The 24,276-nt window shown below is 61.7% G+C and overlaps 2 protein-coding genes and 1 long non-coding RNA gene across 6 annotated transcripts; 2 read left to right on the top strand and 1 right to left on the bottom strand.

Moving 5' to 3' along the window:
* The first annotated feature begins 3,629 nt into the window (after nucleotides 1–3,629).
* Nucleotides 3,630–7,473, top strand: VAMP2 (vesicle associated membrane protein 2). The gene is made up of 5 exons (XM_053892348.1): nucleotides 3,630–3,766; nucleotides 4,277–4,397; nucleotides 4,859–5,017; nucleotides 5,116–5,167; nucleotides 5,764–7,473. Coding segments are annotated over exons 1-5 (351 nt in total). The 5' UTR covers nucleotides 3,630–3,764; the 3' UTR covers nucleotides 5,781–7,473.
* Nucleotides 7,474–9,251: 1,778 nt separating this feature from the next.
* Nucleotides 9,252–24,008, top strand: PER1 (period circadian regulator 1). Of its 4 annotated transcripts, none has more exons than XM_019413534.2 (23): nucleotides 9,252–9,329; nucleotides 14,616–15,039; nucleotides 15,204–15,302; nucleotides 15,398–15,552; nucleotides 15,675–15,796; nucleotides 15,890–16,091; nucleotides 16,205–16,256; nucleotides 16,394–16,536; nucleotides 16,923–17,001; nucleotides 17,080–17,186; nucleotides 17,369–17,522; nucleotides 17,606–17,714; nucleotides 17,809–17,940; nucleotides 18,112–18,217; nucleotides 18,321–18,492; nucleotides 18,586–18,713; nucleotides 18,931–19,107; nucleotides 19,713–19,955; nucleotides 20,850–21,457; nucleotides 21,901–22,090; nucleotides 22,258–22,447; nucleotides 22,785–22,935; nucleotides 23,380–24,008. In XM_019413534.2, the coding sequence occupies exons 2-23, from the start codon at nucleotides 14,765–14,767 to the stop codon at nucleotides 23,656–23,658; spliced, it is 3,873 nt and encodes a 1,290-aa protein (XP_019269079.2). In that variant the 5' UTR covers nucleotides 9,252–9,329; nucleotides 14,616–14,764; the 3' UTR covers nucleotides 23,659–24,008. The 4 variants fall into 4 exon arrangements, with proteins under 4 accessions (XP_019269079.2, XP_053748320.1, XP_053748319.1 ...); XM_053892344.1 differs by lacking the exon at nucleotides 9,252–9,329 and adding an exon at nucleotides 9,422–9,553; XM_053892346.1 differs by lacking the exon at nucleotides 9,252–9,329 and adding an exon at nucleotides 12,967–13,095.
* Nucleotides 12,012–12,870, bottom strand: LOC109245904 (uncharacterized). The gene is made up of 2 exons (XR_002071144.2): nucleotides 12,648–12,870; nucleotides 12,012–12,261 (listed from the first exon to the last, which is right to left on the bottom strand). It is a non-coding gene; the product is annotated as an uncharacterized LOC109245904 (long non-coding RNA).
* Nucleotides 24,009–24,276: the final 268 nt, after the last annotated feature.

Consider the following 24,276-nt stretch of genomic DNA (forward strand, 5'->3'; position numbering starts at 1 on the left):
ATGGAACATCCAGGGTATGCTTCTCCCAAAAAACTGAACAGCCCCAGAGAAATCCTGCCATCTATCAACACTGGGGAGCCCCTTTGAAAAGTTTTCCACTGTCCTGCAGGAAAGCCAGTGGTCAGTGAATGCCCGCCCTACACACACACACACACACACACACACACACACACACACACACACACAGCTTCCAATCAGCTTCTTGGTGCCTCCCTATAAAGGCAGGAACCAGCAGACGTTTGAGACAGGCCTGCGAAATGAGAAAGACAATCCTCCCATTTTTTAAAAAAACAAACAAAAGAAACTGGAAGAGACAGATAACAAGGAGGTTGCACAAGAGAAAAAAATAGCCTATAATTAGAAAGCTAAAAAAAGGAAGGGGCAACTTCACGCATATAGTCTGAGCGTTTGTGTTTCTCAAAAGAAAAAAGCATCTACGTCTGTGTGCGCCAACCATTCTCGAGGATTTACAAGACCGCACACAGCGGCCGCGTTGCAGAGGGTGGTGGGGGCGGAGCTCAGAGTGAGGGTTTGCTGTGCATTCGTTTGTACTTGTGATTTGTAGGGGCGCCTGGGTGGCTTGGTCCGCTAAGCGTCTGACATCAGCCCGGGTCATGATCTCTCAGTCTGTGGGTTCGAGCCCCGCATCAGGCTCTGCGCTGACAGCTCAGAGCCTGGAGCCTGCTTCGGATTCTGTGTCTCCCCCTCTCCTGCTTGCGCACGTGCGCCCGCACACTCTCTCTCAAAAATAAATATTTAACAAAAACACAAAACAACCATGCCTGTAGCAATCCACCGGAAGCTCCTGGCACAGTAGGCTCCTGGTAGACTCCTGGTGGTTTCCATTCTCTCCAGGAGCCCAGGGCTTGGCAGGCAGCCCCTGAGCCTTCAGGACTGGAGGGCTCAGCCAGAGGTCACAGCGGTCACAGGTTTTGCCAGCTGATTGTGACAGAGGTGGGGCTAGCCCCTGGGGCTCTACTCCAGGTGGCATTTGCTCCTACTCTTAATTAGAAGGCCTTTTCTTTACTAGCATCAAGGGGCAAAGTTTCTGAAATTAATTACCGTTTGGTCGGGTTTGACTCACGGATGGAACAAGTTCATGAGTCGGTGTGGGAATGACCCGGCCCACCCCATTCCATCCCAACTTCTAAATCAGTTGTTGCTAGCAGAGGAAACCGCAATAAAAGAAAGCCTTTATTAAAGTTTTTCCCTGTGCCGCCTACATCAGAATCACCATAGGTGCTTGTTAGAAATGAACTTGTCCCTCCCCCCCCCCCCCACCCCAACCTCTTTTGAATGAGCCTTGGCAGTGGGGCCCAGAGATCTGGCTATCAAACGCAGGTGAATGTAGAAACCTCCATCATCTCAGTCTGTAAATAGATTATTTTTCTTTAGTTCAACTTCTATTTTGGGTCTCCCTTCTACTGCTTGCAGAAAACATTCCCTTATCCATTTCCAGGTGAACTCAGTTATCCCACGCCACCCCTTCTCCCGCCTCCACCATTGATCTAAATTTGGGTGGGCTGCTCAGTGAGACTCCTCTGAGATAAATCCTCGTAGGTCCCCACCTCCATGGATCATACGGGCCCTCATTTCTGCTCTTGTGCTGCTGCCCCCAGGACGCAATAGCAATGTGCCAGCTTTCCAAGCCACCCTTCACGGCCTTGGCTCCCCGGATTTATTCTGGGTTCTGTCCCTTCCATGTCCTCTGGATTTGGCCATTGGGGAAAATGAGGATCACTCCTAAAGCAATGTCTAACATCTGGTCTGGTCCTCCAACAGCTTCTCCCCAGCCGGTGCAGGGTCTCCGGGCCGGTGAGGGAGGGGCCTATTTCCTTCCAACCTTCCCTGTCTTAGACCGGGACACTGCAGCTTTTGAACTTAAAAGGCTGGAATTTGGCATCTTTGTTCTCTGGCTAGAAAATAGAGTAGTCTCGAGGCCAAAAAGCAAAAGCTAGCACCCCACAGTGCCATCTGAGTCTTCAGAGAAGCTGCTCTTTTCTTCCTTTGCACAGAGGCTGAGCCGCCCAGACGTCCTGGGCGTCCTGTGCCGCTGCACAAGGGCCAGGCAAGTGGCTGCTCCGGGAAGGGGAAGCAGCCGAGAGGATCTTAGATCTGCTGAGTCCCCACACCCACCACGAGCTCCCAGTTCACTCACCTTCCCCAGACAGCTGGGAAATGACACCTCTGGTGACACAGCCAGTCCCCAGGCTTCGGCTGGCTGGGAGGGGGTGGGGGCGCTGCATTAGGGAGGTTCTCACACCAGGAGGCCAGGGTGGGGGAGGGAAGAAGCTGGCTCCTGCCTGTCTCTGAGACCAAGGCCAGCAGCCTCCCTCTGCTCCCCTTCCAGGGATTCAATGAGCAACCCCCCCCCCCCCTCCAGGGCTATTATGCCTCCCCTAAGACATATCCTTCTTCACTTTTGGGGCTTGCCTTGACCCACCCTCACAAGACAGTCAGCTCATCTGGTCCCATCTTCTCTCCGAAGGACCAGGCCTGCTGGGGATGAGCGGACTGGATGCAGCTGCTGTTTAGAGGGACCTAAAGAGACCAGCGAGGGATGGAAGGGGATGTGAATAATCTCTCACCATGTTCCAGATCAAGGCATTTTAACAACTATATGTGTAGTGCCTACAGATGTTATGTATTTGGGGTCTAGGGACAGGACAGGAACTGGCCAAGGTCACACCTATGAGGCTGATCCGCGTGTAAAGTAGTATGTGCCTGGGCACTGCAGGGCAGTTCATGCCGACTGTCTTTCCCCCTAAAGAAAAACAAACCAAACAAACAGAAAACCCCCAAAGCCCCCTCCTGTCGCAGCCTGGACCAGAGGCTGAGTCCTCCTGTCGCCCGGGTAGCTGACCCAACTCTGGGACAGAGCTGGGTTTTGGCCGGTCTGCGGGTCTGTGGCCACCACGTGAAGCAGCCCCGCAGGGAAGCCTCGTGCCCTCTTCCCTGGCCTTAACCTTGGCCTACCTCAGCCGGGCCGGCCTGCCAAGCACCCCTGGTCTGAGCCCCACACCCTGCAGTGACTTGGTTGGGGTGGGGGGGGGGGAGGGGAAGAGCCTGCCTCTTCTCCCTTTCTTTACATCCCGTTACTCAGCGGCCAGGGGCTCCAGGCCTCCCCGGAGCCCTCCACCTGCGGGGCGGACCGAGGGGACCAACTCCCTCCGCCCCATCCACCTCCGCGGCGTGGTCCGGCGACCTGCGCTTGCCCCTTCTAACCTCCCGCCCCAGCCCCCTGCGAACGATGAGGCTGGTCGCTGGCGTCGGGACCCGGGCGCAGGCCGAGGCCTTGCGGGGGGAGGGGGCGGTGTGTGTGTGGAGTGCTGACTGGTTTACGGGTTTCGCGGGTGGGGGAGGACGTGGCCCGGGGCTCAGGGGCGCCATCGGCAGCACAGGGCAGAGGCGTGGGGCGGCTGGGAGGGCTGCGGCGCGACGGGGCGGGCTGGCGGTGGGCGCGGGGAGCCGCAGCACCCGGGTTCGGGGCTCACGGTGCAGCTGCAGGTGCGGGAGCGGCCGTGGAGGGCGGGGGGCTCGCTGCCCCGCCGGCCCCGCCCCCACCGCCCAGGCTCCCGACGCGTCGCCTGCCGGCCCCGCCCCCGCCCGCAGTGCCCGGATGTGGGTGACGTGCGGCCGCCATCTTCCCGTCCCGGGCAGCCAGCGCCAGTCGGAGCCAGCGCGAGCCGCCGCCGCCGCCGCCGCCGCCGCCGCCGCCACCGCCGCCGCCGCTGCTGCCGAGTCGTCCTCCCGCCGCCCCCGCCATGTGAGTCGGCCGCCCGCGCCCGCACCGGGCCTGTCTGCCTGCGCCGGCCGCCGCCCTTGGGAGCCGGTGCGGGGGTCGCCCGGGGTTCGGCCCGCGCCCCGAGGCTAGGCCGGCGCCCGTGACTGCGCGCGGGTAGCTGGAGAGCGCCGCTCCCGGGCTGGCCGCGCGGGCGATGGCCCCGGGATGGAGCGGCCCCGGCGTCCGCCCGCCCCTGTCATTGCTGCCGCCAGTCGTTTCGGGGCGATCCCGGACCTTGTCTTTGAGGTCGCCCTTATTTGACAGGCGGGGAAACTGAGGCCCGGAGGGGGGGGGAGGGGGGGAGGGGGCCCGACTCAAGGTCACGCGGCTTGGCGGCGGCGGGGCCGGACGAAATCCAGGGTTCCCATCGGTGGCCTTCCTCCCGGGAAGGAGAAAGGGAGGGACGGATGGATGGACAGGAGGATGGGCGGAGCCCTGGCCGCGGGGCTTGTGGCTGGAGGCCCTGGGTCGTAATCCGCCCCTGCCCCTCAGGTCGGCTACCGCTGCCACCGCCCCCCCCGCCGCCCCAGCCGGGGAGGGAGGCCCCCCTGCGCCTCCTCCAAACCTCACCAGTAACAGGAGACTGCAGCAGACCCAGGCCCAGGTGGATGAGGTGAGTGCGAGGGGTGTCAGCGGCCGCGGGAAGGACCCTGAGGGTTGGCATAGCGGTGTGGGGGCCCATCTTGGTTGGAGGTGGTGAGTCTGTGAGTTTGGGGACAAAGACACGCCATGCCCCTTCCCTGGTGAGCATGCACTCGCAACGGCCCTGGGGCGTTAGTCAGCCTTGCTGTCCTGGGGTGTTTCGGTCGCGGCAGGTGTGGCCCGGTGACGGACAGGCTGCTTGAGGCTCAGTGCACAGAGGGTGCTGCTGTGACATCTGAGATGTCTGGCCCTCAGCATGCCCCTGATGTGTGCTCCTTGCATGTCCCCAGGTTGCTAGGCATGTTCTCTGTGTGTCCTTGGCATGTTAGCCTGGCACCATCGGGGTGCATGTTCTCTGTGGGTGCACGGTTGAGGAGTGCCCTCATTGAGGCGGCCTTGGCACACCCCCTGCCTCGCGGGCCCCTCCCCCAGGTGGTGGACATCATGAGGGTGAACGTGGACAAGGTCCTGGAGCGGGACCAGAAGCTGTCAGAGCTGGACGACCGTGCAGATGCCCTCCAGGCAGGGGCCTCCCAGTTTGAAACAAGTGCAGCCAAGCTGAAGCGCAAATACTGGTGGAAAAACCTCAAGGTGAGGGTGGAGGCACGCAGGAGGGGGCTGGCAGGAGAACTGGTGGGTGAATGGGGGTGTCACGGTCTGTGTTGCTGACCCCCCCCTCTCGCCCCCAGATGATGATCATCTTGGGAGTGATTTGCGCCATCATCCTCATCATCATCATCGGTGAGTAGGGCAGGAGTGGCTAGGGCCCTTTCTCTGGAGAGGTTTCCCCTTCTAGGTTTTGAAGGTCATTAACCTAGATTTTACTATTCAGCAGAAAGCACGTATAGCTGCCGACCGCAGCTCTGATCCATCTAGAGCCCAAAACCTCGATGCCGTTTAGTCTTCACTTTGCCTGGTTCTGGGCAACTTTTGTTAAGATTTTTGGAAACAGGAACGCTGGTGAATCCCCACCGCTCCCTGAGGATAGAGTTTGGGCCTAAGAGCCCGGTCTGGGGACCTTGGAATTGGGAAGCGGGAGAGCAGGCAAAGCCCGGGGGCTTGAGACACGGCTAGGAAGCCAGACATCCTACCGTTCGAGCGCTTGTGGGCCCAGAGGCCCAGAGGATTAAGAGCCTGTGGCCCCAGGGCCATACCATGGACTTGAAGAGACCTTGGAACCTACCGGTCCAGCCCCTTGCTTTACAGATGAAGACCCTAAGGCTGAGAGGGCTGGGCCGTGGGGGGCGGGGATGGGAGCAGGGCCAGGCCTGACACACTGCTTTCTCTCTCTCTCTTTCTCCCCTTCTCTCTTCTTCCTTCTCTTTCCTTCTCTACAGTTTACTTCAGCTCTTAAACCCCCGAGGAGCCCGCCCTGCCCAGAGAAGGGCCTCTCCCCACCTCCCCCACCCCCCCCATCCCCAGCCGCTCCTCCACCTCTCAGCCATATCTTCCAGCCCCCCCTCCCCTGGATCCGCGTGTGTGTGTCCCTGTGTGTGTGCCCCCCCTGTAAATAGCCAGCTGTTATTTATACATATATAATATTATATATATTTGGTCTGTTTGTAGTTTTATTACTAGAAGATTTTTCCGGTTGTCCTTAACACCCCTTCCTGAAGTTCCCATCTCTTTTCTCTTTTCCTCCCGCCCCTTCCCTCTCTTCCTGACCAGCCCCTAGTCCTTTCATTTGCATCTGCTATGCAATAGTCCCTCTTCCTCTCCTCTTTCCCTTGGATTTAGCTGATCCTTCCTCCCACCCTGGCCTTCCCTGCACCCCCACCCCCAACAAAAAACAAAAAACAAAAAGCAACTGTCCAGGCCTCCCTAGGTGCATCTTTGCATTGTTGGGAGGCCCTGAGACTGGCCCCACTTGGTCCTAAGAATCCCAAGGTCTTCTGGGAGCTTCCAGCATGTTAATTAGCCTCATTTACATTCTGACATCCCTTTTGGTTTCCTTCTCTTTTGTTCCATCATCCTTCATTCTTTCAACCCGTGTTGCTTTTTTACTGAGGCGCTAGTCCCCATGGTCCTTGTATCACTTTCATTTGCATGACGTTACTTGCAGGTGGTGGGAGCCTGGGCTTTTGGGGAGCCAGAACCTTCTGGCCCCCAGAATCACCCCCTCCTAGCCCCCTCTAGTCCAGTTTGCCTCCCCTACCCCCATTTTCCAAACCTCTTGTCCCCTCCCCTCCCTCCCCCCTCCCCCCAGCTGGTGTGGAAGTGTCTCGGAGTTCAGTGTGTCATGAAGGACCAATAGTTTTGCCACTTGGAGTCTCTCCCCACATTCGTGCTCCCCAGTTTTCGTGTGGGGCACTCAACCGACATTCCCATGGGGTCTCCCTCCCTCCCATCCGCCTGATCTGCCTCCTCCTCCTCCTCCTCCTCCTGCGGGGAGAGTTTGGGGGTTGGCCGCAATCTGACTCTTTTGGGAGAGATGGCTGCCAGTGTGTGGGGGGTCATCACTGCCTTGGGGAGGAGTGGGGCAGGGCAGAGAATCCCCCCAATTCCTGCCTGAGATCTGGCCCCACCCTTGCCGGGGGTTGGACTGAAAACTCCCCTCCCTAACTTGGGGGGGTTGTTGCTCCCATCACTGCCCAGCTCCTCTGACTGCCCCCCTGAAGTCAGGGCGGGGGTACTAGTCACTGCCAACGAGTGTATGGGACTTGCTGGAAGATGGAGATTCTCGCCCCTTCCCAGGGCAGTCGAGCCCAGAGCGTTGTCTCCTCCTTAGGTGAAGTGATACAGGAAGGGTCTAATGTCTTTTCAAATGGCACAATTTTAGGGGTCTGAGGGTACAGTCCCTTAATCTGCTGGAGGGGACCCCCCAAACTCTTTCTTCCCCCCACACTCAAGGTTTCTGTGTGGACGGGGGAGCAGGGAGATCTGAGCTGTGGTGTGAAAGGGTAGGGAGAGATGCTGGGGTGGGGGTGTTGTGTTCTAGACCCCCCCATATTATCCCAGTGTCCCCTGCCCCCCTTCCCTCCCCCATGCCCCCAATTCTGTGACGCATCCAGATTGTGAAAATGTACAATAAATGTGTAATGAGTACAGCTGGTGTGTGTTCTAAGACCTTTTCTTAACTAGTGGGGGCGGGGTGGGGTGGGGATTGGATCCGCAGGTTTAACAGGAAAGTTGAGAAGATCCATTCGGAACCGGACTGAGCTCTGCTGGAGGGCCTGACCTTGGGCACAGCAAAGTGTGATTCCCACAGTGGCCACGGGTGGGCACCAGGCGCTGATGAGGGGAAGCCGTCTTGATCCCTGTGTCAGCCTGGTGCACCTGGAGGCTTGGGCTTCCCAGCTTGCCCCATTTCTCTTCCCTGGAGGCCTTCTCCTGCTCCTGGATCCCTTTCTACCCCTTGATTTAATTCCCGGATGCTCTGCATTTGCTCCCACGGTCATTTACTCCTAGGCCTGAAGTAGACAGCCGTCTTCTTCGAAACATCCCTTCCCCTGGGTGCCTAGCGCAGTGCCAGCATCCACAAGGGGTTCATAAATACGGAACAAATTGGCTCAGAGAGACCCAGCGGAGTGTGGTATGGAGCAGGCCACAGACTGGCCTGCCACCCCTGCACCTTGTTGTAGGATTGGTGACTCTAGACCCCACGCTGAGCCCCCATAGTCTCCAGGTCCTTGACGTCCCTGATGTGACACCCTAGCATCCCCGACCCCAGCTGCTTCAACAATGAGTGGAGGGTGGTAGACCAGCTCTGAAGGGCCGACTTCTCTGGGATGCAGCAGGAGGATTCAGCAGTACGGGAAATCGAGAGAGTGTTTCCCAAACTTGTCTGCCAAGAACGCTTTTACAAATAGATGTTCTAAGAGGCCCAGGTGATTCTTAGAACTAGGTAGGCAGTCATTATAGTAATGTCCACCATTTATTTCGGGCTTACTATGTTCCATAACGTGCTCAGGGCGTTTTTCCGTTCATCTGCTGAATCCTTTCCAGGTTTAAGGTTCTCATTCGCCCTAGGGACCCACCTTCTTTATAAGTGTCAAGGACCTGGATCTAAATCTTGGCCCCGTTATGGACTGGAGTGTTAATCCAGACGGATTATGTAACCTCCCTGGAGCTCAGTCTCATTTGTAGGGCGGAGTAGTAGTAAGTGAGACGGCCTCCGGATTTGTGAGAAGCGCCTGGCTCGGTCCACAGCAAACCATCGCGAGCCAACCATCATCTTCATCAACACGCGGCGCCGAGATAGGAAGACCCTCTTAGGCCAGAACCTTCCAGCTTCCCGGGGCCGCAGGGACCCAGGGCCGGAGTCCCAGCGCTGGGGGCGCTCTTGTCACGCCCGGGACAGCTAGCCCGAGACTTGGCACAAAGCTCCCCCAACCATCGCCACCGCCGCTCACATCTGCGCCTGCGTGCAGGTCACCCTCGCTGCGCCTGCGCAGAGCCGCAGTCTCCGGTACAAGTGTCGTCAAGGAAAATCCCCAGCTTCCAGGTAAACAAGTTGCCGCGTGAGAGCGCCGGCACGTGTCCTCTACAGCTCCGAGACCTCTCAGCCTATGAGGAAGTTCGGAGGGCTGGACTAGCGTTCGCGTTCCCGAACTAGGCGGGTCTGAGGATGGCGGCACAGCCAATACGAACTCCCGAAGCGGATGGGGGCGTGACTTCCCGGCGGACTCCCAATCAGCGCGCCGGGGCGGCCCCTCTCGCACGTGGAGCTGTCACTGCGGGTTGGCGAGCTGACCAATGAGGAGATGACGGCGGCGGGTGGCGCCAATGGTGGCTGTGCGAGGGCCGGGCGGACGCACGCGGCGCGGGGCATGGGTCGGCACCCTTAGGCCAATGAGCTCGAGGGGCGTGGCCGCGCGGCCGGCGGGGCGGGCCTGCAGGAGCTGGTCCCAGGCGCTGGCGCCGGGGCAGGGAAGCCACTGTAGCCTCTTTGCGCTGGCGGAGGGTGAGTGCTCGCGGGTGGGGGGAGGTGGGCGGCGGTCAGCGCGCGCCTCTCCGGGGTGCTGTGTTCTTTCAGGGACGCTGTCAACAGAGTTGGGGGAGGGTCACGCGAATGCAGGATCACCGCGGTGGGAGCTCTGATGGATGTGGGGAGTAGGACGGCGAACTCAGCCCTCGAGGGACGAGGGCGGGAGGCTCGGACACCGGGTACATTCCTCACCGCCCTAGGTACCTGGACCCCGACTGATCCAGGGGATCCTGGGAGGGTGGGCCTCGGCGAGGGAGGTATGGGGACAGGATCCCTGAGGGTGGGTGGGGGACGTCCCAGTGCTTGGCTACTGTTTGAATAGGCGCCTTAAGCATTTGAAAGAGCGGGGTTCTGAGGCTTCAGGGAGGCCCCGGTAGGGCAGGTGCCAGAGGGTTGACATAGTGATTTGAGAAAAGGTGGCGAGGTGGCGAGGGGAGATGTGACCCAGAGCCAGTCACATCGAGGCTCTGGATGTCTTTCTTGTGTCTAAAGAGGAGGGGTTGGGCCTTGGAGCCGCCCCCGGGAGGAAAGGTGGAGTAGCAGCTGTTGGATCCTGAGAGGGAGGACAGGGTTGTGCAGACTGTCTCTGCACGTGTCTTCTGGAGCCCCTGGCGGTGAGCAGGCACAAACAGGGTACTCTGCTATCTGTGCAAACAGGCCTGCGGTAAAGTGACCTGGGCTAAGGTGGAAGAGTGACAAGGTGGGGTTCCTAGGAGATCCCTGGGGCTGGTGGCCACTAAGGTGACCTCAAGGACTTTGGGAGCATGTGTAAACCGGGGCTGAGGTGATTGGGAGCATGTGGGGAGTGCCTACGGAATGTCTGAGACCAGGCCCAGGGAGCAGAGGGACTGGATGGAGACTGTGTCCCAGGCACCAAACTTAGAATCGGCTGGATATTTGAGAGGCCCAGATTCCCAGGTTCCCGAAGGATAAGATGCCAGAATGACAAATCATTATCAGAGCTCAGATTTGACCCCTGGGTTTTGTTTGTTAAGAGCCCAAGAACATATTAGGAGGCAAGTTTAGTAACTTCTGGCTCTGTGGAAATGGGGATAATAATACCCATCTCACGGGCTTGTTCTGGGGATTAAATAAGAGAATATACGTTTAGTGCTTAGCACAGTGCCTCATGTTTTAGTGTGTGTGTGTGTATGTGTGTGTTTAGCTAAAAAGAAAATGGCTGTAGGATATCAAAACAACAGTGACAGGAATGCTGGTGGTTGGGAACTATAATCTCACATTCTCAAGTTTTTCGGCCAAGTTTTGGTGACTCCTTCTCCATTTCCCTCTTCCTGGTTCTTCTGATCATCAGGCACCAGCCCAAACCGTCGTTCCACCCTATGTCCGTCTTCCAGGATCCAGGCCCCAGGCCGGGCCACTTGCTCTGTCCTAGTTCGATTTCCTCATCCTAGACCCATTCTTCTCCCTGCCCCTCCTCCCTCTCTCTGCTGCCATAGTAACAAGAGATTCCGGCGCTGAGGGGGCCCCCGGGAGGGAGCAAAGGTGCCTGTGCTCTCGCAGAACCTGGCCTCCAACTTCCCCGCCCTAGCTCTTTGGGACTGGGCCAGCAGATGTGTACAGTTTGGGAGGGGAGGGCGGAGCTCCCCGTGCCAGCAGCGGGGCGAACGAGCCGAGGGAAGGGCGGATGTGAGTCTCGGGGAGAGAGCCAGGCGTAGGGGCGGGGGCGGGGGACCCCTTCCTCCTAATCCTCTCTCCAGGAATCCCTGGCTTTGGGACAGGACGGCTGTCTTTGGCTGGGGGAGGCGCCCGGGCCGGGTGCATGTCCTGGGCCTCCGGCCAAGAGAACATGATGTTCCCAAGTGCGCGGGCCGCCGCCCTCTCGGGCTGGCCGCCTCCCAAACCACTGCCTCTCCAGCCTCCCTGTCCCACATTCCCCGGCTGCCTCGCTCCGCCCTCTTCCTCCGCTTTGACGTCACCGCTCTCTCCCGCCCCCTCTCCTCCATTGACGGCAGCGGGGCCCGGTTACTGTGGGGACTGTGAGGCTGGACGACCAGGGCCTTGCGAGCAGGTGGGGGCTGCTGGGGCGCTGGACCCCTTTGTCGATGCAAAGTGTAGATATGCAGGTGGGGGGTGGGAGAGCCGGCAGGGCCCCTGTCAGCGGGGATCACATCCAGATCCCAGGGGAGAACTGGGGAGGAAGAAAAACCATGTTTCCAGAGGAGAGGAGTCTGAAAATGCGCCGGGGGACTGGGCCACAGTATATGAGTTGGGAGGACGTTTTCCAGGAGACGAGACCTGAATCCTTTGTTTTCTCTGTTTTCCGGCTTTGGTTTTTCTGGGTTATTTTATGACATCCCTGTGTCCCAGCTTTTCCACGGAGCCCTCCTCCTGGCCCCTCCACGGGGAACACCATTGTTAAGGAAGGCTTAGGCCACGTGACAGGGAGGAAGGGCACCGACAGCTGATTGTGTCAGCATCAGCTTGGGGGTCTCTTCACTTGCTGCCCACGTTAACAGGGAGCCCCGAGAGGATCTACCCACCGTCTTGGATGGAGGGGTCTGTCACTGCAGTTTCCCCCAGCCCAGCCTGGCACTTCCAGTGTTCTGCTCTGCCCCCTCCTTGAAAAAACATAATTTCCAGCACCTTTTCCATTGCTGGGGCCCCTTCCCCTCCCCCATCTATCCTTGTTAACAACAGCAAAATCACCATGTTTATTGATCATCTACCATGTGTCAGGTCCAGTCCTGGGGTTCTGGGGAGTACAGAGCGGTGGCAGACGAGGTCTTTGGCTTTCTCTTGTCCTAGTGGTGGGGATCTGAAGCCCTTGCCACTTCACCTGTGTCTCTCCAGGGTCCCCCTTGATCTCTTAGCCACCGGCTTTGTTCCCTATAGTCCTGGCTTCCTGGCCCCCACTTTTGGGGCAGCCCTAACTGTGGGTGGCTGCATCCTGAGGAGAGGAGAAGCACTAGTCACCACGTAGGCTGCCCGGAGACCTTTTCTCTGATTGGGCACAGAAGCACCTGCCATTGTTTCCCTTTACAGCCCTTATTGGCTCTGGCTGCCCCTTCTGTTGTTTGCATCCTGCCCTGCACTCCACCCCCTATCACAGGGGACCCTCAATTGCCATCCTCCCAGCTGTCCACAGGATTTGAAGTGTCAGAGGAAGGGGCTGGGTAAAATGGCTGTATTGTGATGACAAGGCTGGGGAGAGGAACCCAGGAAAAGCCAAGCCGAGTTTCTGTGTGCCCTGCTCCTCCCGGGGACCAGCCATCTCATCCAGCTTGCCCCCCCCCCCCCCACCCCGGCCCCCGAGTACGCATTCCTTTTTCCCACCTCTGGCAAGGCCAAGGTGTCCTGCTGTGCTGGGTTGGACAGTTCAGGAAGCAGACATCTTTAAGCACCTACCGCGGCCCAGGCATTTTCCCTGAGGAGGGGAGCTTACGGCCCCTCCCCACCCTTCCATTATTCACTGTGCAAGGCGTCCTGCGCCCATTGGCTGGGTGGTGGTGTCTGGGGCCCTTCAGCCCAGCGCCAGCACCCAGGTCCACGTGCGCCCGTGTGTGTGACACAGCCCTGACCTCAGTAGGGGCCAGTAACCAATCAGGCGCCGGGACGAGATCCCCAGCCAATCGGGGGCGGGGCCTGCGGCTCAGCCGGCAGGAGGCCAATGAGGGGCAGTGCCTGGCATTATGCAACCCGCCTCCTGGCCCCGCGAAGCTTCCACTCGGCTGAGGGCTGCAACGGCGGCGGGCAGGCGGCCGGAGGGCGCTCGCGCGGCCAGGTAGGCATCTCCAGGGCCACCCGGGGACCGGTCTCCCGCCCCAAGTCGGACCGCCGCCACTTCCAGCCTGATGCGCCGCTTTCGGCCCGGGCGCTCGGACGGCTCACCCGCAGTCCGCCCTCCTTGCCGCTGTCCACCCCCTCTCTCTCTGCCTTCGGGTGTAACATGGGTGTTCCTCGCAACCCTGTGCCGGCTGTCCGCACTCCTGATCCTCTTACCCTACCTCCAGCCTTGACCTCTCCTCCCAGCTACCCCGGCCCCACGTCCGACCCTCGGCAGGCCTGCCGCCGCCGCCTCTCTTGTCACTCGGGGGTCTTCGGTTTTGCCCCGGCACCGGGACCCCTTCAGGCTTTCCGCGCTGCCCGCGCTCCCCCCTCCAGGCCCTGGCCCCGCGCCGGCCGTGATGTAAGCCTGGTTCGGGCTGGAACATCCCGTTCCCGGCGCTAGTTCCTGCTGTTGGCCACAGCCTTCCTTTTTCTCCTGGCGCTCAGAAAATGCTCGGGGGTTGGGGGTGTGGTTGGACGAGGAGTAGGGGAAGAACTATCCGCTGGCGTTTGTGCGTCCCTTGCTCAGGGCTGAGTGTGTCTGCTTCGGATGGGGGCGGAGTGTGTGTGTGTGGGGGGGGTGGTAATCTAGAAAAGTAGAGGACCGAAGAGAGAGGATTCCTGAGTCCCTGACAATGGCAGGTGCCGGCTTCAGCCCTGCGGGTCGGGAGAGGGTGCGGGGGCCGGAGGAGGACAGGCTGGGTCGTCTTGACCACAATGACCGAGATCCAGGCGAAGGCCAGGCTGGGGAGCTTTTGCGCGGAGGGCGGTGGCGGTTGTGTTTTGCCCTGGGGAGCAAGGCCAGCCTCTGGAAACCCCATGGGCAGCCCTTCTTCTTACGGCCACCGAGCCCTGCAGGGCCTGGGGGTGTACTAGAGGTGGGCGACCCCGGGCCGCGCCCGCCAGCGTGGGAGTGGGTCGATCCCTGGCTCCGCCGGGAAATGGGGGAGGGGTCGCCCCTCCCGCCCTCCCGTGGTCCCTCCAGCAACCGCTGAGCTCAGCTGCTGACGTCGGTTTCCCTGGCGACCGCGGCGGCGGCGGAATCGCGTGGTGGGTCCGCGCATGTCTGTGCGCATGTGCAGCGGGGGTGGCACCGCCCCCGGATAAAATTAGCCTGGAGGCCTAAATATAGGAGACGACAGGCATACCCCCTGCTCTGAGGCCTTGGGAGTCCGGCGCGGAGTGGGGGCCTGAAGGGAATTTGAGGATGGGAAGTGTCCAGGCTTTGGTTCACGGTCATAGTTCTCGTCGAATACTCAGGCTCTTACTTTCCCAGGCCACGCTGGCGGGGGAAGTGGGGGAAGGCTGGAGAGAGGCCCCTTCCCATCTGCAGACCGCCTATGGGAATAGGAAACAGAACTTTCCCGGGCTCCCAAGCCTGGGGCCTAGGGGCCTGGGGGCCGACAGAGCAGGGTCTGAATGAAGCCGGCAGGATTGTAAAGTTCACAGCTCGTCCTTCTTGGTCTCCCCGTCCAGGTACTGCCTGGGATCGAACTTCTCAGTTCTCAGAGGCTTGCGTCTCCCACCTCACTCCCCCAGCCAGGCCGCCCGGCGGCCCCCTCGTGCGCTCAGTGGTGGCCTCTCTGCCTGCTCTGTTTCCCCCTTGCCCTCCCCATGGCGCAGACATGAATGGCCCCCTGGAAGGGGCCGATGGGGGAGGGGACTCCGGCCGGGGGGAGTCCTTTTGCCCTGGAGGGGCCCCATCCCCTGGGCCGCCACAGCACCGGTCTTGCCCTGGCCCCAGCCTGGCTGATGACACAGATGCCAACAGCAATGGCTCCAGCGGCAATGAGTCCAACGGGCCCGAGTCCAGGGGCGCATCCCAGCGGAGCTCACACAGCTCCTCCTCTGGCAACGGCAAGGACTCCGCCCTGCTGGAGACCACTGAGAGCAGCAAGAGGTGTGTGGGCAAGTGCCTAGGGTCTGGGGGTGGTCCTGCCAGCCGGCTGAGCCAGGGCGGGCAAGTGCCTAGGGTCTGGGGGTGGTCCTGCCAGCAGGCTGAGCCAGGGCGGGGCGCCCTGCTCCTGGGTGCCTTCTCATTGTGGGCCTGCTGCTTCTCCCCAGCACAAACTCTCAGAGTCCCTCCCCACCCAGCAGCTCCATTGCCTACAGCCTCCTGAGCGCCAGCTCTGAGCAGGACAACCCGTCTACCAGTGGCTGCAGGTTCGTGGGGGTGAGGGCCAAAGAAGAAGGCTGGGGGCCTGGGCCACGATCTGGGCCTAAGAGCTATACCCCTTACCTCCCTGTGGGCCCTGCAGCAGTGAACAGTCCGCCCGGGCCAGGACCCAGAAGGAACTCATGACGGCTCTGCGGGAGCTCAAGCTTCGGCTGCCGCCAGAGCGTCGGGGCAAGGGCCGCTCTGGGACCCTGGCCACGCTTCAGTATGCTCTGGCCTGTGTCAAGCAGGTGCAGGGTGAGTGGTGCTTCCTGGGAGGGCCGTGGCTGGGCGCTGGGCCACCGTGGTGGTGGTGGGGGGGGGGGGGGGGGCGGGGCGGCAGTCTCCTCAGTAGATACCTCACCACCTTCGCCCTACAGCCAACCAAGAATACTACCAGCAGTGGAGCCTGGAGGAGGGTGAACCTTGTGCCATGGACATGTCCACCTATACCCTGGAGGAGCTGGAGCACATCACGTCTGAGTATACGCTGCGCAACCAGGTCAGCTGCGGCCCGGCCTCTCCGTCCCGCCGCGCCACCCGGCCTCCGTCGCGAGGCTCCCGAGTCTACTTGCGCCCTCTCTTTCCTGCCCAGGATACCTTCTCCGTGGCGGTCTCCTTCCTGACGGGCCGCATCGTCTACATCTCGGAGCAGGCGGGTACCCTGCTGCGCTGCAAGCGGGACGTGTTCCGGGGCGCCCGCTTCTCTGAGCTCCTGGCCCCCCAGGATGTGGGCGTCTTCTACGGTTCCACTGCCCCATCTCGCCTGCCCACCTGGGGCGCCGGGGCCTCAGCAGGTGAGGTCCCCAAGTGCTCGGGGCCAGGGACCAGCAGTCCCGGGGAGTCCCTGTTCTGAGGGGCCAGGGAGGAAGTGGGGGGCTGTCCTTAGCACCCTCCTGGTCTGTTCCAGGTTCAGGCCTCAAGGACTTCACCCAGGAGAAGTCTGTCTTCTGCCGTATCAGGTAGGTGGGGATGTGGGGGCAGACCCCCTCCCACCATCCACACCCCTGCTGTTTTGCTGCATGGTCCATGACCTTGAGGTGAAGGGTGGGTGGTCCTCCACTAAGAGTCACTAGTGCCTCTCTGTCTCCTTTGCTAGAGGGGGTCCTGACCGGGATTCAGGGCCTCGGTACCAGCCATTCCGCCTAACGCCGTATGTGACCAAGATCCGGGTCTCAGATGGGGCCCCCGCGCAGCCATGCTGCCTGCTCATTGCAGAGCGCATCCACTCGGGTTACGAAGGTGTGTGGGCAATGGGCCTGGCCTGGTGGGGCGTAGGAAGAAGGGTGACTTCCCTACAGCACTGGGGAGGCAGGACGTGAGTCTGAGAGGCAGGTCCCAGCCCCTCAAAATCTTGGGACAGAGAAAGAACCATAAGGATGAAGGTTCTAGTCTGTTTTTAGTGGGGGGAGAGTGGAATAAGCATCCTGAGCTAGGAGCAGGGAAGGTTGAATGCTTTGGTTCTCCGTTTCACTCTTGGCGTGGGGTGAAAGAATGGTCCAGACCGTCTGTGCAGGCTAGAGGGCCCCCACAGCTGTGGGGAGGCCTGCCAGCCAGCTTGAGGCTTGGGGCTGAGAAGTTGGACCATTCTGGAGAAAAACTCAGTGGCCTCACTCTCTGTGCCCCAGCTCCCCGGATCCCTCCTGACAAGAGGATCTTCACTACTCGGCACACGCCCAGCTGCCTCTTCCAGGATGTGGACGAAAGGTTTGCTCAGGACCTGGAGGGAAGGGGGTGGGGAGGGCTGAGGCCATGGCTACTCTCTGATGCCTCCTCCCCTCGCAGGGCCGCCCCCCTGCTGGGCTACCTTCCCCAGGACCTCCTGGGGGCCCCAGTCCTCCTGTTCCTGCACCCCGAGGACCGGCCCCTCATGTTGGCCATCCACAAGAAGAGTGAGTTGGTTCTCTATGCTGCTCTCCTTCCTCCGCTGTCTGCGGGGCCTCTCAGTGGCTGTGCTTGTGGTTGTCCCTTGGGGCCTCGGTGTCCTGGATCTCCAGTGGGCGGCCCTCTGCTTTGCCCGGCTCTGCCTGCTGCCCACCCTCCCCTCCCCTCCCCTCACTTCTCACTCCTTCAGTCCTGCAGTTGGCTGGCCAGCCCTTCGATCACTCCCCCATCCGCTTCTGCGCCAGGAATGGGGAGTACGTCACCATGGACACCAGCTGGGCTGGCTTCGTGCACCCCTGGAGCCGCAAGGTGGCCTTTGTGTTGGGACGCCACAAAGTGCGCACGTAAGTGGGCCCCAGAGCTGGCCCTGTGGGCTGGGACCACGCAGGAGGGGGCAGGGCCCGACTTAGCCTTCTCCACCCTGCAGGGCACCCCTGAACGAGGACGTGTTCACTCCTCCGGCCCCCAGCCCAGCTTTGTCTCTGGACTCTGATATCCAGGAGCTGTCCGAACAGATCCACAGGCTGCTGTTACAGGTGACTGTCGAGGGGCGGGGCTCGGAGATGAGGCAGGGGTAGGGGCGCGGGGAGCAGGGCCGAGACATCTGACCAGGTTCTCTCTCTGCCTCAGCCGGTACACAGCCCCAGTCCCACCGGGCTCTGTGGGGTCGGCCCCGCTGCTTCCCCGGGCCCTCTCCTCAGCCCTGGCTCCTCCAGTGATAGCAACGGGGGTGACGCTGAGGGGCCCGGGCCTCCCGCCCCGGTGAGTGTCCCTCCCCTGCTTCGCCCTCTAGTGTCACGTTCCCCTGTCCGGGCCCGGTTCCTGTGCCTTTCCTTCCTGTCCTGCGTTCACCGTGGTCCCTGTGCCTCCCCTCTAGTACTCCTCGTGGCGTTGTGCCCTGGACCAGTGACACTGCCCTGCCCTGTCCTGCAGGTTACCTTCCAGCAGATCTGTAAGGACGTGCACCTGGTGAAACATCAGGGACAGCAGCTTTTCATCGAGTCCCGCGCTTGGCCTCCGCCCCGGCCCCGCCTCCCTGGTGAGCTGGTGAGGGTGTGGCTGAGCAGTGAGACCCCGGGGCCCCCTGACCTTCACCCCAACCCAGAGGAGCTCGTCTCTCCTTTTTTCTCTCCTTGGCGCAGCCACAGGCACCTTCAAGGCCAAGACCCTTTCCTGCCAGTCCCCAGACCCGGAGCTGGAGATGGTCCCTGCTCCAGTCCAGGCTCCACTCACCTTGACCCCTGAGGAGGTGGAGAGAAAAGAAGCCAATGGTTGTTCCTACCAGCAGATCAACTGCTTGGACAGCATCCTCAGGTCAGGCTACCCCAGAACCTTCTCCCACCTGGGCCCTGGCCTCGGCCCACCTCAAGCCCTGCCTTCATGCCCTCTGGCGCCCCTGCCCCGCAGGTACCTGGAAAGCTGCAACATTCCCAGCACCACCAAGCGTAAATGTGCCTCCTCCTCCTGCACCACCTCGTCAGCCTCCGACGATGACAAGCAGAGGACAGGTCCGCTCCCTCTGGGGGCCAAGAAAGGTAAGGACCCCGGGCACGCCCTGTCCCCGCTGCCCCGTCCTGGCCCCCTGGCCCCGTGTCTCTGCATTTCTGCCTTTGGGGCCCCCACCTCGCTCCACCCCGTCCCCCTCCCCGCCTTCAGGTTTGCGGAGTTCTCTGTCCCGTCTGTCCTTCCACGTCTTCTCTGGGATTTCCCCTCCGACCTCCCGGGGGTGACTGGTGCCATCTCCCCGCACAGACGCATCGGCGGTGCTGTCCGGGGAGGGGGCCGCCCCACAGAAGGAGCCGGTGGTGGGAGGCGCCCTGAGCCCACTCGCGCTGGCCAATAAGGCAGAGAGCGTGGTGTCCGTCACCAGTCAGTGTAGCTTCAGCTCCACGATCGTCCACGTGGGAGACAAGAAGCCCCCGGAGTCGGGTATGGGCGCGGAGTGAGGGGGTTGCACTCGGCCCCCCAGCCAGATCTCCCTCCCGCCCACCTTTCCCTTCCCTGCCTGGCCCCTAACGGAGAGGAGGAGGTCTCCGTCTTGGCTCGGGGCTGCTGCCTGCTGTTCACCCCCGCCGGCCTTCGCTGCTTTGTTTTAACGTGTTCTCGCTGTCGGTTCGCACACAAGGTCTAGGGTGGGGGGCCCGACCCCGTGGTGCTGTCCACGGAGGGTCCGAGGATAGGGACTGTTGGGAACCCCTAAAGGGTCGCCGGGTGCTGTCCTGGAGGACGTGTGGGGGGAGGGCAAGGAGCGAGCTTCCCTTCCAAGGAGAGTCTTGGAGGTGTTTGTTATCCTAGGGGACTGTCACCGGAGGGGACTAAGTGTTCTCTCTCACCCTGGGACCGCTTTGCACGGAGAAGAGGGCCCAGAACCAGTCCTCGGCAGGGCGGAGGCCAAGGGGTGCACGTGGGGCACAGGCTTGGCTGTGGGGCAGAGGCCAGGGGTTGGCTGGGTTGTTGGATGGGGAGGGTGTGGTATGGACGTACTAACCCCTGAGGTGACTCCAATGACCTTTCCTCCGTCTCGCCTTCCTCAGACATCATCATGATGGAGGACCTGCCTGGCCTGGCTCCAGGCCCAGCCCCCAGCCCAGCCCCCGGCCCCACAGTAGCCCCTGACCCAGCCCCAGATGCCTACCGCCCGGTGGGCCTGACCAAGGCCGTGCTGTCCCTGCACACACAGAAGGAGGAGCAGGCCTTCCTCAGCCGCTTCCGAGATCTCGGCCGACTGCGTGGATTTGACGGCTCCTCCCCGGCCCCCTTGGCCCCTGGCGAGCGAGGTAGCCACCCAGGACAGCGCTGAGCCTCGTCCTCTGCCCAGTCTAGGACCAGACTGTCGGGGGTCAGGGGCAGGGGGTTCTCGAGGGAGACATTCCTGCTCCAGGGCCCCCGGGCCCTGCTTAGGGACAGGCCCCTCGCTAGCGTCTCCCTACTAGGCGGGGGTTCCGAGCTGCAGCCAGAGGAGGGCAGCCTGGGGGGCTGGCACTGAGGCAGGCAGGCGGAGTGCTCTGCTCCAGGTAAGCTCTTTCAAGCCCATCTTGGGGGCAGCGGCTGAAGCGTGCCCACTTGTGACCCAGTTGTTGTCCCTGCTTAAGAAGCCCCTATACACCGCAGGCCAGACACAGGCCAGGCGGGCCGGGCCGGCTGCTGTGGGGTCGGGGCTTCAAGGGCAGGATGTCAGCCCTCCAGGTGCCTGAGAGAGGCTCCCTGCAGGCGGACGCGGGACTCGGGACTGGGCTTTCCCGGCCATCTCATCACTGCACCTCAAGCTAGGCCGAGCGTGGCCTCGACCGGCCGGAGGAGCGCCCAGGCTGGCGTTACTGTGGGAGTTTGGGGGATGGACCGGAGCTGCCTGCCCGTTCGTCCACGGACGCATCCTGCTTCCTCCCATCTGCCAGCGCGCCTCTGTCTTCTGTGTACCCTCTGCTCCACCCCACTTGTAACCTTTCCTTTCCTGGCTCCTTTTGCAATAAATCCCCCTCGTCCTGCCTCCTGTGATTCTTCCCTGAAGGTTCCCTCTCCTCCCTGGCGTCCCCTCTGTGCCGCGTGGCCGGAAGCCAGGTTCTCTTCGGGGCCTTCTGCCCTCTCCCTGGTCAGAGTGGCAGGGCGGTGTGGGTGGCAGGGATGCCGACCCCCGGGCTGAGGCCCTCGCTAACCCTGGTCTCTCCCCACAGGCTGCCACCACGGCCCCGCACCCCCCGGTCGCCGACACCACTGCCGATCCAAAGCCAAGCGCTCACGCCACCACCAGACCCCCCGGGCTGAAGCCCCTTGCTTCCCCTCCCACCCGTCCCCCGTGCCACCCTCTGCCCCCTGGCCGCCGCCACCGGCCACTGCTCCCTTCCCAGCCATGGTCCAGCCCTACCCTCTCCCGGTGTTCCCACGGGGAGGCCCCCACCCTCCTCCCTCCGCCCCTGCTTCCGGGCCCCCTGCGGCTTTCCCCGCCCCCCTAGTGACCCCAATGGTAGCCTTGGTGCTCCCTAACTACCTGTTCCCGACCCCATCCGGCTATCCCTATGGGGTACCCCAGACTCCCGCTGAAGGGCCTCCAACCCCGGCCTCCCACTCCCCGTCTCCGTCCCTGCCCCCACCGCCCCCCAGCCCTCCCCACCGGCCCGACTCTCCCCTGTTCAACTCGAGATGCAGCTCCCCACTCCAGCTAAATCTGCTGCAGCTCGAGGAGCCCCCCCGTGTTGAAGGGGGTGCTGTTGCAGGGGGCACCGGGAGCAGTGCTGGGCCCCCGCCTCCCAGTGAGGAGGCTGCTGAGCCAGAGGCCAGACTGGTGAGCACTGACCCCCCTGCGTCCTTTTGCCAGCACTCCCCTCCAGCCCCCTTCCCTTCACTCCTTTTCCACTTCACGCTTCGCCCCCTCTGCCTGCCGGGCTTCGGTCTCCAGGAGATGGTGTCGTGGGGTGGGAGACCCCAGCTGAATTTCTGAATGAGGGCGAAATCGGCCGCCTGGTCTGTGGAGTAGGGACGATCCCGTCTGACAGGTGGCGAGAACGTCCCAGTAACTTCTGAGAGCGCACGTGCCTCCTGGAAAGGGTCCAGCGTCACGCCCCTCCTCTGGGCCAGCTCTCTTCTCTTTCTTCCCGGCCCCACTGTCACAGAGGGGCGGCAGAGGCCACTGGGGTTGGGTGTGTCCCCCATCCAGTGGAAGCGCTTGAAGGGAAGCCTGGGTGTTGGCCCCTTAATCCCACCCTGCTCCCCCTCACCCCCGCCCAGGTGGAGGTAACGGAGTCCTCCAATCAGGACGCGCTGTCGGGCTCCAGTGACCTGCTGGAGTTGCTGCTGCAAGAAGATTCTCGATCTGGCACGGGCTCCGCCTCCTCGGGCTCCGGCTTGGGCTCCGGGTCCGGGTCTGGGTCCAGGTCCGGCTCCCACGAGGGAGGCAGCACCTCAGCCAGCATCACACGTGCGTGCCCCGCCCCCCCCCACGTCCCCTCTGACCCCGGGGAGGCCGGCGACTGGGGGAGTTGGGAGGCCAGGCCCTGCTTCCTCAGGCCAGTGGGTTACAGGTGTGGCCTGGAGGGCGGGCCCGGGAGGCCTGACGGTGGCGGTGGCCCCTCCTCCGCTTCGCAGGCAGCAGTCAGAGCAGCCGCACGAGCAAGTACTTTGGCAGCGTTGACTCTTCTGAGGCCGAAGCCGGGGCCGCCCCGGCCAGGGCTGAGCCCGGGGACCAGGTCATTAAGTACGTGCTCCAGGATCCCATCTGGCTGCTCATGGCCAACGCCGACCAGCGCGTCATGATGACCTACCAGGTGCCCTCCAGGTGAGGAGTTTCAGGGGCCGCCTCTGCCTCCCCCTTCAGAGGTGTGGGGAGGCTCGCCTACGCTCCCCTTCCCACGGAGCTTGGGATTTTCTTTTCCGGGGCTGACTCTGTCCTGGGACTTCCTGCCCTGTCCCTGGCCCCCGGGAACTCCACCCCGCACTCGTTCTTGCCATGCTGAGGACAGCTTCTCTGCTCTTGGAAGCCCTGAACTCCTAGCGCCGGGGTTGAGAGGAGCGTGAGGCCGTGGGTGGGCACCTGCCATAGAGGAAGAAGAGCCGCCTCGCAGGCTCTGGCCCTGGCTTCCAGCCTCTGCCTTCTGCACCCCTTCCCCGGGCAGGGACATGGCCTCCGTGCTGAAGCAGGACCGGGAGCGGCTCCGGGCCATGCAGAAGCAACAGCCTCGCTTCTCAGAGGACCAGCGCAGGGAACTGGGTGCTGTGCACTCCTGGGTCCGGAAGGGTCAGCTGCCTCGGGCCCTCGATGTGATGGTGAGAGATGTTAGGGCCGGGAGGGAGAAGGAGGGGGATTGAGCTTGGGTTGAAAGGTTAGAGGCTGAGGGGCTGATCTCCCCCGCCCCCCACCGCCCCCCCAAGGGGCTGATCCCCCCCGCCCCCCAGCGCCCTCCATTGTCTGTCCTTGGGTGTTTAATCCTGAAGGATGTTAATTCCACTAAGTTTTCTGCTGGGTCAGATAGTATCTCATTACATGAGTCTTTACAGACCTTTTCGGGCCAATTCTATGCTAACGGATGTTGTGACTGTCTTATAGTGGGGTCCAGACAACAGAGAACGGTACATTTTCAGTCTCACTGGCCCACGCTTGTCTGTGTGGACTGGTACTTCTTTGGGAGCACGTTTTGGGGGAGTCCTCCTGGGCTGGGGTGGCAGCTTAGCAGGGAGCACCTCGTCTGACTTCTCCCCTCTCCCTCCGAGGCCTGTGTGGATTGCGGCAGTAGCACCCGAGACCCCGGCCACCCTGATGACCCGCTCTTCTCGGAACTGGACGGACTGGGACTGGAGCCCATGGAGGAGGGCGGAGGCGAGGGTGGTGGTGGTGGTGGTGGCAGTGGCGAGGGTGAGGGCGGAGAGGAGGCCGGCGCTCAAGCTGGGGCCAGGGCCTCAAGCTCCCAAGACCTGGCCATGGAGGAGGAGGAACAAGGTGGGAGCCCATCCAGTCCAGCCTTACCTGCCACGAAAAATGGCACCAGCTAGACCACATTTTGAGGCCACCTCTGGGAGTGCATGAGAAGCTTCCTTCTCCCTTCTTCCACCTCTCAGAACCAGCCGTGGCTGGACCAACCGATAGGAAACTGCCCCAGCTTCTCCCGCTTAGGGGGCCGGACCCCCATCAGCAGCCCAGGATCCAGGGGCAGCTTCTGGCTTCTTAGGGTACAGAGGGTGGGACTCTTCAGCCAGCCCAGCCCGGCGAAGCCTCCTCTCCCACCGCTGGTGAGGAGACCTTCCTTCCCCTGGACAAGGCTGCTGACGAGCTGCTGAAGTGGTGTCTCCAAGCCCTGGCTGAGCCCAAGTCCAGGTCCCTGAGGGTTGGGGCTACACTTATTTATTGGGGGAGACGGCTCTCTCTCCCACCTCCTTCCTAGAAGGGAGGAGGAGGGCCCGAGGCCCAAGCAGGACCCAGCGGTCCAAACCCCTAGCTGCTCCAGGGGGGGGGACGTTGGTGGACCATGGAGTCCCTGGTGCTGCCCCTCAGGTGGGACCCAGGTGTTCTCAGCTGTACCCTCTACCGATGGCATTTGTGTTTTTGATATTGTGTCTGTTATTATTTTTTAATACAAAAAGAAAAAAAAAAGACTTTGTGCAATGAAGTTT

The sequence above is a fragment of the Panthera pardus genome, unplaced genomic scaffold, assembly GCF_024362965.1.
Source record: "Panthera pardus isolate Hobbes unplaced genomic scaffold, ASM2436296v1 HiC_scaffold_3, whole genome shotgun sequence".
NCBI lineage: Eukaryota > Metazoa > Chordata > Mammalia > Carnivora > Felidae > Panthera > Panthera pardus.